This window comes from Rhineura floridana, chromosome 7, assembly GCF_030035675.1.
Source record: "Rhineura floridana isolate rRhiFlo1 chromosome 7, rRhiFlo1.hap2, whole genome shotgun sequence".
NCBI classification, from domain to species: Eukaryota; Metazoa; Chordata; class Lepidosauria; order Squamata; family Rhineuridae; genus Rhineura; species Rhineura floridana.
This window is the reverse complement of record NC_084486.1, coordinates 111799255-111813168: the sequence shown is the minus strand read 5'-3', so window position 1 is coordinate 111813168 and position 13914 is coordinate 111799255. Positions and strand designations below refer to the sequence as shown.

Below are 13914 nucleotides of genomic sequence, written 5' to 3'. Positions count from 1 at the left end.
AGTTGGAGGAGCAAAGCGGCAGGGAGTTTGGTGCTGTGCAAATGCACTGGCAGAACCAACATGGTGCTCCTACCAGTACATTTGCACAGCCCCACCCTCCCTGCTGCCTTAGGTGTCCTGGCAAGCAACAGTGGCTCTGCTCTTGGAAAGTCAGGTAAATGCTACCCATCCCTCCCACTGTCTGTTACTGGTGCAAGGGCAGATTTCTTACTGCAATGCATTCTCAACATTATTTGCAGTCCTAGGTGACCATTTTTTAGGGGGTGGAAACGAGCTATAGGCTTCAGTAGCTGCCATTGGCAAGTCCTTAACTCTAATTAGTGCATTGATTCTCTCCCCCCTGATACCTGTAGAGTGTTCTGCAGGTGAATGGCCTACAAGTTTTGGTGATTCCAAAGACCCTGATAAGGCCCCAAGATCTGTTTCATTTTGTGTAAGGTTGCCAAAATCAGTACTGTACCAGAGAGAGATGTTCCTTCATCTTTTTTTCACATTCAAATATGTCTCCTCATCCACATACTTGAAGGCTTACGCTGTAGCCAGCAATGGGAGGATGATGAGTGCACTACGACTTTGCTCTGCTTTCAGTTACTATTGTGGACACTTAATTCTTGCAGTAGAAATACACACTAAGTGCACTGTTCTTGGAATCACTCCATTCAGAGAGGATTCTTTAATGCTTACCACAGAACATGGCAAAGTAACATTGTGATTGATTGTATGTTTAAAGATATTGCAGAAACTCTTCACTTTCTTCTTTGTGGAGCCTCAAATGGGAGTTGTCAGGAACAAATAGACCTTGTTCCAAGAAGTCCTCAAGAACTGTATGAGCTTACATCACTTATCTGGTAGGTTTTCTGTCAGTTTGCATGAGATCCCATTTCATAATGCACTACACTGAAGTCTACTATTACACAAAAATTTGCTGTTAATGTTGATTTGTTTTTTTCAGTGAATTAATGCCATGCCTACCTAAAGAAGGAATATTTGCAGTTGACACTATGCTAAAGAAAGGAAACGCACAAAATACAGATGGTGCAATATGGCAGTGGCGAGATGACAGAGGTCTCTGGCATCCCTATAACAGAATTGATAGCCGGATAATTGAGGTAGTAACTTCAGCATATACCTTCATAAGAGTAGACATCACTCGCTGGTCACTGTTACAGATGTACACATTGGTTAACAAATATTAATCAAACTTCAGCTATTAATTGGAAGCATCTCAGGCTAGATTAATTTTGATGCTATGCATATTCTGTTTCATGAGTTTGTTGATCTTTTTGTCTGTCTGTGTCTTACCTAAATAATAGAATAGTTTGCTTGCTGATACAGTGTAGAATAGGGTAAAACCTCTAGAATGTCTATTTTAAACTTGTCATACACAAAATAAATTATTTATATTGCTATTTATTATAGGAATTTCTAGCCTGCCTTTTAAAGCAAGTTCTCAGGGCAGCTTACAAAATAAAATCAAGACAACTAAACATTCATAAAGCAGACAAAAAGTAGCAAAATTCTAAAAATGTTGTTTTTGACATGGTCCATATATAAGGCTGTTACTTACACTTCCATTTTCTGCCCATGATATCTCACAGTAGAGCTTTTAATGATCAGTGGGAATATGGCATCTTCATTTATGTAAACTTAAACTCACTGTAGAGTTTAAACTTGCATATTTGTCCTCAGGCAGCTCATCAGGTTGGTGAAGATGAAATAAGTCTGTCTACGCTGGGACGTGTTTATACAATTGACTTTAATTCTATGCAGCAGATCAATGAGGATACTGGAACAGCACGTGCCATTCAGAGAAAACCTAATCCTTTAGCCAATACCAACACTAGTAAGTAGTATTTTAAAATTCCTTCCCACACTTTGCCTTTGTAGTTAAGGAGTTTCTCCTGTATAAATATTTGTGTCTTCAGATTTTTATCATGAGGAAGGAGTTCCAGCTTAGGGCCACATGTCTTCCAGTATGTGAAGATGATGATGCATGCCCACTTTCCATTCTGCCCTTTATAGAATGTGAAAATTTGGTAAATGAATTTATATGTTGATTTGCAGCTTTTGATACCATTGAAAATTGTATGTTCTAATGTGGTACTACTTAGCTATTTTATTATTATATTTCAAACGTGATGTTCATAGCCCTGCACTCAGTTTTGAGGAAGAGTGGGCTACAAGTTGTGGTTATAGTTATACATGCAGTTTTCTGCATAACCTTTACATGGCTTATTTTTAAATTGCATGTTGTGGGCAGCATGTGACATGATGGGCTATATATTCCTAGGATATAGTTCTGATACCTGGGGTGACTTACTAAGATCTGATGTAGCCTGTACCATTCTGTTGGAATCCCACTCATCTTTGGCAACATCAAGGTAGTGTACTTCAAGATAATGACCTCATCATCCACTTTATATGAGGCAAGAAGACTTCTGCTAGTGTTACAGTTCAGTATGGAATAAAGAAGCACAATATTACAAGGGGTGGGAGAACTCTCGCTCTTTAGATAAGCCAGTCCAATTCATACTTGAATAATATATTTTCTGTATGCTAATCTGACTAAACTAGAGAACTCAAACTCAAAGGTTTGCTAGCAGAATGGTATGGAAACCTTCTCAGACATACACTTAAACATGAAAAAGTAGATTGGTACCAACTTGTAGTTTGTAAGCAGAGTTACTTTTCCTGTGCTTTTAATTCTACTATAGGTGGACATCCAGAATCAAAGAAGGATGATGCTCGAGCACAGTTAATGAAAGAAGACCCAGAACTCGCTAAATCTTTCATTAAAACCTTATTTGGTGTTCTCTATGAAGTGTATAGTTCTTCAGCTGGACCTGCAGTTAGACACAAGTGCCTTAGAGCAATTCTTAGGATAATTTATTTTGCTGATGCAGAACTTCTGAAGGATGTGCTGAAAAATCATGCAGTATCAAGGTAATGGTTATGCACTTGTTGATGCAAAACCTGTTCTGAATTATATTGTAAAGAGTCTGATTATTAATCTAGTAGTTCATTTGACGAAAACAAGAGTCTCAAAATGCGAGCTGCCACTTCAGATATGTGGTTATTGCTTGAGGCTTCTTTAGTTGTGATTGCAATTGTGTTCTCTTGAAAATGTTAGTGCCTTTCATTTCTATTAATGAATATTCGTTGTTCATTACCTATAGCCGGCATTATAAATCGCTTATATAAAATCCTTTTTTTTAAAAAGTGCTCAAACCCCCAAATGTTCATTATATGGCAAATAATTCTCAGATTGCTTGTGGACCCAGATGACAATGTGGAGGCCTGGCAGAAGAATGAATGTAAACGCTTTTTGGAAGGAACAAGATTCCTACCAGACAGGTTATCGTACATCCCCCACTGAGGCTCACTTCCAACACTGTTTTATTAAAAGTTAAAATTGGGTAAACAAAGATGCACTTTAGAATTAGTTGCATGCCCCTCTTGTCTGTGTACAGTACCAAGATGGGCATGTTACCTTACCGTGTAATGTGTGAAATGGACCTGACGGTGTCACCGGTATCAATATCACATTTCTTCCTCTTTTCTGCATTGGGCGCAGTACTGAAGATATCCTCATTTGTGTATATAAATGTAAGTGAAGTTACTTTGATCTTGCTAAATTGTCTTAATTTTATCTTGCAGTCATATAGCCTCTATGCTGTCAAGTCAAGACCTTAAGATAGTAGTTGGAGCTCTTCAAATGGCAGAGATCTTAATGCAAAAGTTACCTGACATTTTTAGTGTTTACTTCAGAAGAGAAGGTAATATACAAGTGTGTCCTTCAGGATGATACAACTCTGAAGTTCTTGATTCAGTGGAATAGTGCAAAGTATAGGGAAATAATATGAGATACAAAGCTTCTGAAAAACTGTTCCTTGCATGAGTTATGAACAGGATGCTTTAGTACAAGCCTTTAAATTTTAATTCAGAGGCTTGCTGCCTACAGATACTTGTGCTAGGAAGTACTAGTTGCTTTAACTAATATACTTGTTGAATTGACAGCTGGATGTTCTTCCAGGTTAAGGTAGGAAGAGACTTAACAGGTTTATGCTTTTCTAATTTTTAGCACTGTTCTATGGTATATATGTATGTATGTGGCAACAAGAAAATTGCCTTGGCGAATAGATAAATAAGTGTAAGCAAGCTTTTATTAATCATACTAAAAATCCCATGCCTATAAGAAAACTGCAAATTTAACTCTATTAGAGATGTAATTGCTCATTTAATATTCTACATAATGGCAAAGTTTGCACATTACACTAAACCATAATGGTTTACCATGAATGCAAAGATTGCTCCCGCTCTCTTCTAGCTAGTGTTATTTTACTTAGTTACTGATTAACGGTGCAATCCAACTCATAATTATGCCAGGCTGAGGGGAGTTGGATATGGTGGAGCCCTAGCTGAGCTGGCAGGGTCCCAAATCCGCCAGCAGAAGCCCCTCAGTCATGGTGGAGCTGAGACCCAGCTCAGCAGAAAGGTTTCCGGAGGAAGCCAGCATAAGGCCTGAAAAAGGGGTGTTCCTGGGGTGGCAGAGGAGGAGATGTGGGGGTACTTATACAACATCCAACTCCCATTCAGAGCACTTTGGTGGGTTCCAATCCAGGCCAAAGTTACACCAAGAAAAACGTCAGCCTAAGAAAATAATTAAAATGAAAGTCAGTGGGGAGCACTTACTCGCCAGTAAGGGTATTCATGAGAGCTGCCTTTTTCTTTTCCATTCATGCATTCAGCTCCCGGTTGAGCCAATGTTTAGCTTCCCTGCTGGCTCCTGAATGGCAAGTGAATGCTGCAAAGCTTCCTGCTGGCTCCTCCTCCACTGACACCCCTTCTGCTGGCTTCCCATGAGCTGCATTGCTCTGTAACTATTACAAATTATTTTGACATATTTTTTAAAATGCTGTAGCTTTAATGAAAACCTTGGTCAATCCTTGGGATCAAATATACCACAGTAGTGCTGAGAAATAAAACTTTTATGTCAGTCTTCTCCATCTCCGTGTTCCCAAACATTCTCAATGATAAATTACCATTGCAGTCTAAATTTAGTGAAACATCTTTTTCTATTACTTTTGCAACTTTTGGGGTCTTGGAGAAACAGATTATCTTGACCCGTTCTGGTCTGGGTTCAGGCCTGGTTATGGGACTGAATCGGCCTTGGTTTCCCTGATGGATTACCTTTATTGGGAGAAGGACAGGGGGAGTGCAACCCTGTTATTCTTACTTGATCTCTTGGCAGCTGTTGATACCATTGACCTGGGCTGACTTGGTGAGATAGGTATTGGAGGCACTGTTTTACAGTGGTTCTGATCCTATTTCCAGGTTTGTGCTATGGGGTGCCGCAGGGTGCCATCTTGTCCCCCATGCTGTTTAACATCTATATGAAGTCCTTAGGAGTCGTCATCAGGAGATTTGGGGTGAGATGTCAGCAGTACGCTGATGATACCCAGCTCTATTTCTCTGTAACATCTGAATCTGGAGAGGCCGTGCAAGCCCTGGACCACTGCCTGGACTCGGTGGTGGGCTGGATGAGGACCAATAAACTGAGTCTGAATCCTAGCAAGACAGAGATGCTGTGGGTTGGTGGTTCCCAATTTTGGATAATTGGTCAGTTGCGTGCTTTCGATGAGGTTGTACTCCCTCTGAAACTGCTGTGGAGTCGGTACGCCAAACCTTCGTCTCCGACTCCTCTATTTTTCTACTGTCCGACTCCACCCAAAATTGCTTCCAACTCCACAGCCCTGGAAAGGGCTGTAAATGTCTTTTTAAATTGCAGTCTCTGAATTGGTAGGGCCTGCCATGCCTGACACCAAGAGCAGGAATGGGTGTCCTTTTCTGCAGGTGAAGCAAATACACAAAATCACAGCAACAGATTGTTTCAGGTAATCATTTTGTCAGTGCAACCCATGAAGCTGTGAAGTGTTATTGTGTAGAAGGTGCTTGTGTAATTTCTGCTATGACTGAGAGTTCTGTAAAGTATGTTAACAGGTAATTCACAACTAAAGTTTATAGCACTGTTATGTTATGTTAATGGCCCAGTATGTTCTATGTCTTAAATTGTGGTGTCATTCAGACCTCACACACCATCTTGTAGGCATTTGTATTTTACGTTTGTTGACCTTTTTGCAACAACGTTATTTATTGAGAGAGGTAAATTCTCAGTAAAGGTGAAATAGTTTTTACTTACAATTGATGTCTTGCTTAATACCATTCCTGGGTGTTTAATTTTTTCATTTACTTGGTGTACATTTGATTCATACAGATTCATACAGCATATTTTCCCACTAACCAAAGGTTAAATACAAACAAAAGCCATATGGCAAAACTGAGCAAGTTTCTACTAAAAAGACAATGCTTCCTAAGCTACGTATCAGCCACTTGTTGTAATTCAAATAATACTAGAGCCATAGAAATTTAGTGTAGATGTTGATTCTTCAAATAACATTTTAAATACGATTATTTCAGACTTGTCTTAGTTTTTAGAAATTGGGTAGATACCAAGGCATTGATCCAATGCCCTGCTGAAGCCTCACATTCCCCTTTTGCATGCATTGGTCCCATAAAAAGAATAACCCACCTCTCTTGTTAGCCTCATTCTTCATGTGGAAAGCTGCTTATGTCTTGCAGTTTGTATAGATATGGACTGGATCACATTCTGTAGTTATAAATATAGTGTGTTTTGAACAGTCCTTGTAAATTACATTGAAAGATATGTACCTTTGTCATCCTGAAGACTGAAATCCAGGGCTGTGGAGTTGGTACGCTAAACCTTCGACTCCGACTCCGACTCCACCCAAAATTGCTTCCGACTCCACGTCTTCAACTCCGACTCCACAGCCCTGGAAAGTGCTGTAAATGTCTTTTTAAATTGGAAGCTCTCATAGGAGCATTTTTATCGCTGCCTGAATATGCGCTGATCTTGGCATCACAGCATTTGTCTTCATCTGGGTCTTGTGTCATACACTGACACACAAAATGTTTTCCCTGAGTTATGGTGAAATGCTCAACTACAGCTGACTTCATGGGAAGCTTCTTTGACATGGTGAATTTATATTTTAAAAAATTTGTCAATCAAAATTTATTTTGAAGTCGGAGTCAGTACATTTCTTCCGACTCCACCCAGAGTTGCTTCCGACTCCATGACTCCGACTCCACAGCCCTGCTGAAATCTGTTAATTTTGTTTTTGAAGGTGTGATGCATCAGGTGAAAAACCTAGCAGAATCGGAGGCTTTGCTGACGAGCCCCCCAAAAGCATGCACTAATGGCTCAGGAACGCTGGGTGCTACAACAACAATAAGCACTGGAACAGCCACTGCTGCTAGCAATACAGCTGCAGACTTAGGCTCTCCAAGCTTACAGCACAGCAGGGAAGACTCTTTGGACCTGAGTCCACAGGGGTGAGTGTGTTTGACTTGGTCTTTGAACTAAATGCTACCGATGGGGTGGCTCATGAGCAAGTTATGATCCCACACTCGAATGCGTTCTAGGCATATTAAAATAATCAGAGCAAACATTTTATGTTTGAGAAGAAGCAATGTCTCCTAGATTGAAAATATGTTTACTGGTTATAATTTGGGACAGTCTTCTAAATATAATAAATATTGCATTGTCCATTTCCCACTGGCCGTGATCTGTATGGCATCAAGTAAAAACTAGTGTCAGTAGTTGGTTGCTTTACATCTTTGCTTGCCAAACTGTATTTCAAGTTCAGAATTTGCCAGCTGCAGATAAGATGTCTTGCTCAGCTGCTACAGTGTGGGAAGCTATTATTCTTACACAGCCAAGTTGGGGGTTATCACATCTTTTAAATAAATAAAATAAAAACTGCATTTTAACAACTCTGCTTGCAAGAGTTAAGAACACAAAATTACAATATAGTTTACATTGCTGTTCTTCATTAGGTTAGGAAAATTGAATTGCTAATTTATGTTCAAATAACACATTGCAATCAAAATGTTTTTAGTAGATATACTTGGGCTTTTGCCTTTTTCAGTATCAACCTTGGAAAGGGAATTGCTTGCTCTTGATAAGCTTTGTTTCAACACTTGAGTTAATGAGCTCCAGTTGTTCAAGTTCAGGCCCCTGTAAAAAGGCAAGTTTAACAGATAAAAGTGTTGTGCAAACAAAAAAAAGACCTGGGAAATTATGGTAACAGAGGACTGATCTTTGTTGTTTGGCCTTAAATGGCTATTTGGGCAACATGCATGCATTGTGGTTGTGGGTAAGAGGAAACTGAGGTTTTTTACAATCAAGCAGTCTATAAATTTTGTTAAATAAATAAATGGGTTGAAGGGGAGCCTGCAGGCACCAGGGAAGGCACCTGTGGGCGCTAGGTTGGCGACCTCTGTATTAAGTCATAGCTTTTTCTAAAACTTTGTAATCCTTACAGCAGGAAAACTCAGAAGTGTGTTGATAACCAGTATTTAATGTTCAGTTTCAGAATGTAGTCTGGAGATAAGCGAGTAAAGGTTCTAACTTTACTGTTTCAAAAAGTTGCCAGTTTAAACCCTTACATATCACTATATACACTTTGTGATGTTGGAAATACCTTAGTAATATATGTCTTTGTAATTTGAATTCAAGTTGTCAGTTAGTGTTGTCAGTATTATAGCTAATGGGATAGCTTTAAATCCAGGTGTCTTAACTGATATTCTGTTTAACTGTATTATAGCAGTTATTGGGCCTGATATATAACATGTGCTTTTTTAAAAATTCAATAGCCGTTTAAGTGATGTTTTGAAGAGAAAAAGATTGCCAAAACGTGGGCCCCGGCGGCCAAAGTATTCACCTCCCAGAGATGATGACAAAGTAGACAATCAAGGTATGCATGTGTTGAAATTTCGTAACAGGTCTGATAAGTCAAATATTGTGAACGATTAAAAAGCAATTTTGTACAATCCTCAGAAAAGAAAATTTCCTTTCTCATTTTATATAGGCTTCTAGATCTGAAAAATGCCTAAACACATAGATGAGTGGTTCCCAAACTTTTTTCCCCCATGGACTACTTGAAAATTGCTGAGGGTCTTGGTGGACCACTTAATGGTTTTTCTGCCTATTCTAGCAATTGTAATGTGCTGTGCTAAGTGATGTATGATTTTTTGTTGTATTTTTATTGCTTTCTTTATTTCTTATATTGCAATTTATTCTATTACAATTTGTATTGCATAGAATTCAGTTAATTGTAAAATTAATTGAATTCTTGGAGTATAAAAATACAATTAAAATCAATATGAATATTTAATGACATGCCATGGACCACCTGAATGAAGCTCTCAGACCACTGGTGGTCCACAAACCATAGTTTGAGAACTCCTGGCCTAGATCCAGAAAGATCTGTAAAATAAGCATTTTGAAATCAAAGCATATGGCATAGCATTTTGAGCAAATAAAGCAATTGTTATATTTTTGAGCATGGACTTTTTTTAGTAAATGGTAAGGCTTTTACAATATTGCATGGTACAAATGCCTGAGTTATTACTGAATTTAAATGTACAAATGAAAATAAGTGTCTGGTTCATCTGAAAATCTGAGCACTGCTAAAAAGGAAGGAACTGCCTGCTCTTAACTTGGTTTAGAATCGAGACTTCTTCTGAAGATCTTTTTCTTCTAGCAAACACTTTTTGCCATATAGGTGCGTGCTTATGTTTCTGGGCTGTCAAATGGAGTTGTCTTTACTAGATTTTCCTTGCTTCCTTTTGCTGTGTCCTTGTGTGTGGTGGTGGTTTTATGAAGCTGTTGTGAGCAATCTTTGGACATTTTTTTCTGTAAACAGAAGGGTGGGGTATATATATATATTTCATTTGACATGACTCCTTCATTATATGGTGGTGAGGTGTTACCTGTGTGTGTATACCCAATGGAATAGAGGCATGTAGCAGTTTCAAGACTGGTGTATGTATGTGTACACATTTAATCTGTAAACTGTGAGTGTCCCAAGGTAGACTGGTCTTTAAATCACTTTGAAGATGTATCTGAAGCTACTGTTTTATTCTGTAATTCAGAGCTATAATTGGTTATCTCATAGCTTCGCTTAGGGAAAAATCTTAACACGCATTAAACGTGAACAGGACACTGAATATCTGTAGCATTCAATGCCAAGAGGTAAATCTTGAGATGTTTTAAAACATTAAACTTGGGTCTATTTCTCCTCTTTTTCCAAAAGCTAAAAGCCCTACTGCTACTCAGTCTCCTAAATCTTCCTTCTTGGCAAGTTTGAATCCTAAAACCTGGGGAAGATTAAGCACACAGTCCAATAGCAACAACATTGAACCAGCACGTACAGCAGGTGTGAGTGGTCTGGCAAGAGCTGCCTCAAAGGACACAATATCCAACAACAGGTATAATGACATTTAAAAACCTTACTACACAAGTAAAGCCTATAATGGCTCAGTGCACATGTCACAGTAAACCACAGTGAACACCAATCTGGGTCACTTTCTTCTGCAAAAACAAACAATGATCCCTGGCTTAGTGTTGTGTTCAAACCAGGGATCGAACAGACTGCAATCTGTACCCAAGGTTGTTTGATCAAAACAAACTGCAATCCCAGGTTCAAATATAACAATAAACCAGGGATCATGTCTTGTTTCTCCTGTGCGCAGGTGAGGAGGAGCAAAGTGGTTTAGATTAGTGTGTTCACACTAAACTGTTAACTATTTTTTACTATGAGATGCAACTGAAGCCATTATGAGAACTCCTTTTAACATAAATGTGTTGCCCGTGACAATTTAGTTTGGGGTTTAATAGAAAACCTTGGTGTGAGAGGAAAATGAAGAACTTCAAGTTGGGACAAGATGTGTCAGGATAAAGTTTACATATAGGATATGCATGAAAGGCAGCTGACACATTCTTAAAATCATAGCACAAGCAGAGTGGAGGGAGATGAGAATGCCAGGATAAGAAAATTATATTTACTAGTGATCTGGAAAAGAAATATGGGTATATACTTAACGAATCTAGACTAAGGTGATGAGATTCTTTACTGTGAAAAGAGAAATCTTTGCCTGCAGCTTTTCCCTACCTCTGTTGTGAGACTTCTTGACATTATAAACATGTACTCAAAGAGTTGTACAGGGCAGATATGCATAGTTTGCCAATGTTGAGTGTTTAATATATTGAACTGTACTTTTCTTGTAGAGAGAAAATTAAGGGTTGGATTAAAGAGCAAGCCCATAAGTTTGTGGAGCGTTATTTTAGCTCTGAGAACATGGATGGAAGCAACCCTGCACTAAATGTGTTACAGAGACTTTGCACTGCAACTGAACAACTCAACCTTCAGGTTAGGATATCTTTTTAATCTGTTTTGGAATGAGAAGATCAGCTTCTTAAAGGAAAAGCAAATAGAGTTTATTACTACTTAAAATGTACATATGGATAAGCACCAAATTTCTTCTGCCTTTACCTTTTTTTTTAAAGGAACTCTTTAGTATTTATTACATCTAGCCTCTATGCTTTAGAAGGAGTCTATTTTAAAACCAGTGGGGTCATCAATTTTTCTTCATTTTGCAGTTCTATGTGGAAAGCTATACTGATAGTGGTGTGTTGTTGCTGCCAGGTTACATATGACCAGTGCCTTGCAATACAGTTAGAATCACCCCATTTTTGTTACAAAAACATTAATTCCCTAACTGAAGTAAACCAGTGATCTTCAAATAATCTCTCTAAGCATGATCAACTATGTGAAAATTGGGACATAATCCTTAGTGTGGATGATGGATGCAGTGCCACACACATAGGGCTCAATAGATGCTCACATGACTTGGCCAAATGGTTGTGGGTGGGAGAGGATATGGTAGAGCAGAGATAGCTAATAGGGTGGATTTCAACTCCCATTGTCCCTTAGCATTGGCCATGCTGTCTGTGGCTGTTGGGAGTCTCTCAACATTTGGAGGGCACTACATTGGGTATCCCTGTGGTACATTCTAATAGGCTTCCTATTCCTGGTGGTAATCTAGCATGCTGAAAAGAGTGCTGGGCTTTGATGTTAGAATGGATCATGTCTAGGTCTTAAAGATTACTGGAATTTTAAAGGTAAAAAATTTACAGCCAACTAGTTGTACAATATGATCAAGTAGTGTGCTCATCCATCCCTTCTCATTAGCAAGTTCAACAAACCAGGAAGGGACAGTTTAGTCCAATTGTGGGTTTATTTGTTTTAACTTCCAAACAAGCCACCATTAATCTACCAACAGCAGGTTTAGGAGCAACAAACCAGAATCCTGGATTCAGCCATCACACTAAGCTGTCCCAGCCTAATTTGTTCTACTTGCTTATACAAAGGGAGGAGTGAGCAGACTGCATGCACTAGCACATTGCTTGTTGGTATTGTAGTTTAAGTTTTCCAGGAATCCTGGCCTAGCATTATGACCAAACACAGTTTGTACTTCTCTGTTTTAGAAAGACCCCCTCCCTTTTCATAATTTTCTTATACATCTACATATTCAGGGCTCTTGCATGGTGATATTGCATATATTCTCAAACAGCAAATTGTTTTTAAAGTTCTTTAAAACTAATTTAGCGAAGATCATATCCTGGTTGGTAAGCAGAGATTAAACCACAGTTTCCTGTTTGAGACGTATTGGGGAAATTGTGGCTTCAACCATGAGAGAATTGCTGAAGCTGGCAAAGAAAAGGAGGGGTGAGCATGTGGGCTCAGCACTTGTTCTTAGCTTAATAAACATCGAAAAAACTTGTAGAAAATATTTCTGAATAGATTACCCATGCAAATCTCCCTGGAATTGCTTTGTGAGGGAATGAGTCCTGAATGAAATTATTTAGGCACCAAGTTTCAGTGTAATGTGCTGCATGTGTATGCTCTTGTAGGGCTACTACATATGTGTTGACTTTTAGTGATGTATTGGAATGGGCACTACTGCTCATGCTCACAGCTGTGTCAAAATAAGTAAGACAGTGCAGAGTATATGTAAAAATCTGGGATATGTATTCCTCTGAGTTTCAGAGGGTTTTTTATTTTTAAATACACTGATTCTTGTTCCATTTGTGGAATAATTCTTGGACTACTAAACCTTGTTCTCATACAGAGTCTATTTATTTCAGGTGGATGGTGGAGTTGAGTGCCTTGTAGAAATCCGTAGTATAGTCTCTGAGTCTGATGTATCTTCATTTGAGATCCAGCATAGTGGGTTTATGAAACAGCTGCTGCTTTATTTGACATCTAAGAGTGAAAAAGATGCTGTAAGCAGGGATGTCAGATTGAAAAGGTTCCTTCATGTGTTTTTCTCTTCTCCTGTAAGTACTTATAGCTCTAGTATTATAGGGGTTACTTGATTCTGGTGTTTATTACTTTGTCAAGAATCCAAGGGAGGTGGTGGTAAAGGCATAACTTCCCAGTAGCTATGTATGGCTTTCCTCCTGCCCCAGTGAGAGCTTAATGGACAAAGGTCTGAAACATGCTTTGAAGATTGGCTCTCGTGTTTTTATATACAATTTTTTTTCTTAAATGGGTTAAACTGTAACTTTCAATAAACAGGTGCATTCTGTTTTGTGGAAGCAACTTTTGTTGAACTGCTACAATGCTCCTGGTGAAATATCCTCTTTGGGCTGGGATTCCCCTAAGCATATAGAAAATAGCTTGCTTTTGCCTTTGCCTGCTTGCTTGTCATTATTTGGTCACAGACCACTTAGCAAAACCTATATAACTTTTAAATAATTAAGCAAAACTTTAATTCCAGCTTCCTGGAGAAGAACCCCATGGAAGATTAGAGCCTTTAGAAAATGCACCTTTGTTGGCTTTGGTCCACAAAATGAATAACTGTCTCAGTCAGATGGAGCAATTTCCAGTTAAAGTCCATGACTTTCCAAGTGGAAATGGAACAGGGAGCAGGTAAGGATTAATACTCAGGTGAACCTGTTCATTTCCAGAATATTCTTGCAACCATTAA

At 38.7% G+C, this 13914-nt stretch overlaps 1 protein-coding gene across 3 annotated transcripts in view; it reads left to right on the top strand.

Annotated features, from left to right (window-relative positions):
• TRIP12 (thyroid hormone receptor interactor 12) overlaps positions 1-13914 on the top strand; it is a 111439-nt gene that overhangs the window by 72384 nt on the left and 25141 nt on the right. For all 3 annotated transcript variants that reach the window (XM_061636872.1, XM_061636869.1, XM_061636870.1), the window contains exons 16-26: positions 731-848; positions 953-1109; positions 1690-1843; positions 2715-2943; positions 3658-3776; positions 7203-7410; positions 8734-8834; positions 10176-10350; positions 11150-11291; positions 13070-13261; positions 13705-13856. In XM_061636872.1, the coding sequence (XP_061492856.1) occupies positions 731-848; positions 953-1109; positions 1690-1843; positions 2715-2943; positions 3658-3776; positions 7203-7410; positions 8734-8834; positions 10176-10350; positions 11150-11291; positions 13070-13261; positions 13705-13856 (1747 nt within the window). The remainder of the gene's footprint in view (positions 1-730; positions 849-952; positions 1110-1689; positions 1844-2714; positions 2944-3657; positions 3777-7202; positions 7411-8733; positions 8835-10175; positions 10351-11149; positions 11292-13069; positions 13262-13704; positions 13857-13914) is intronic.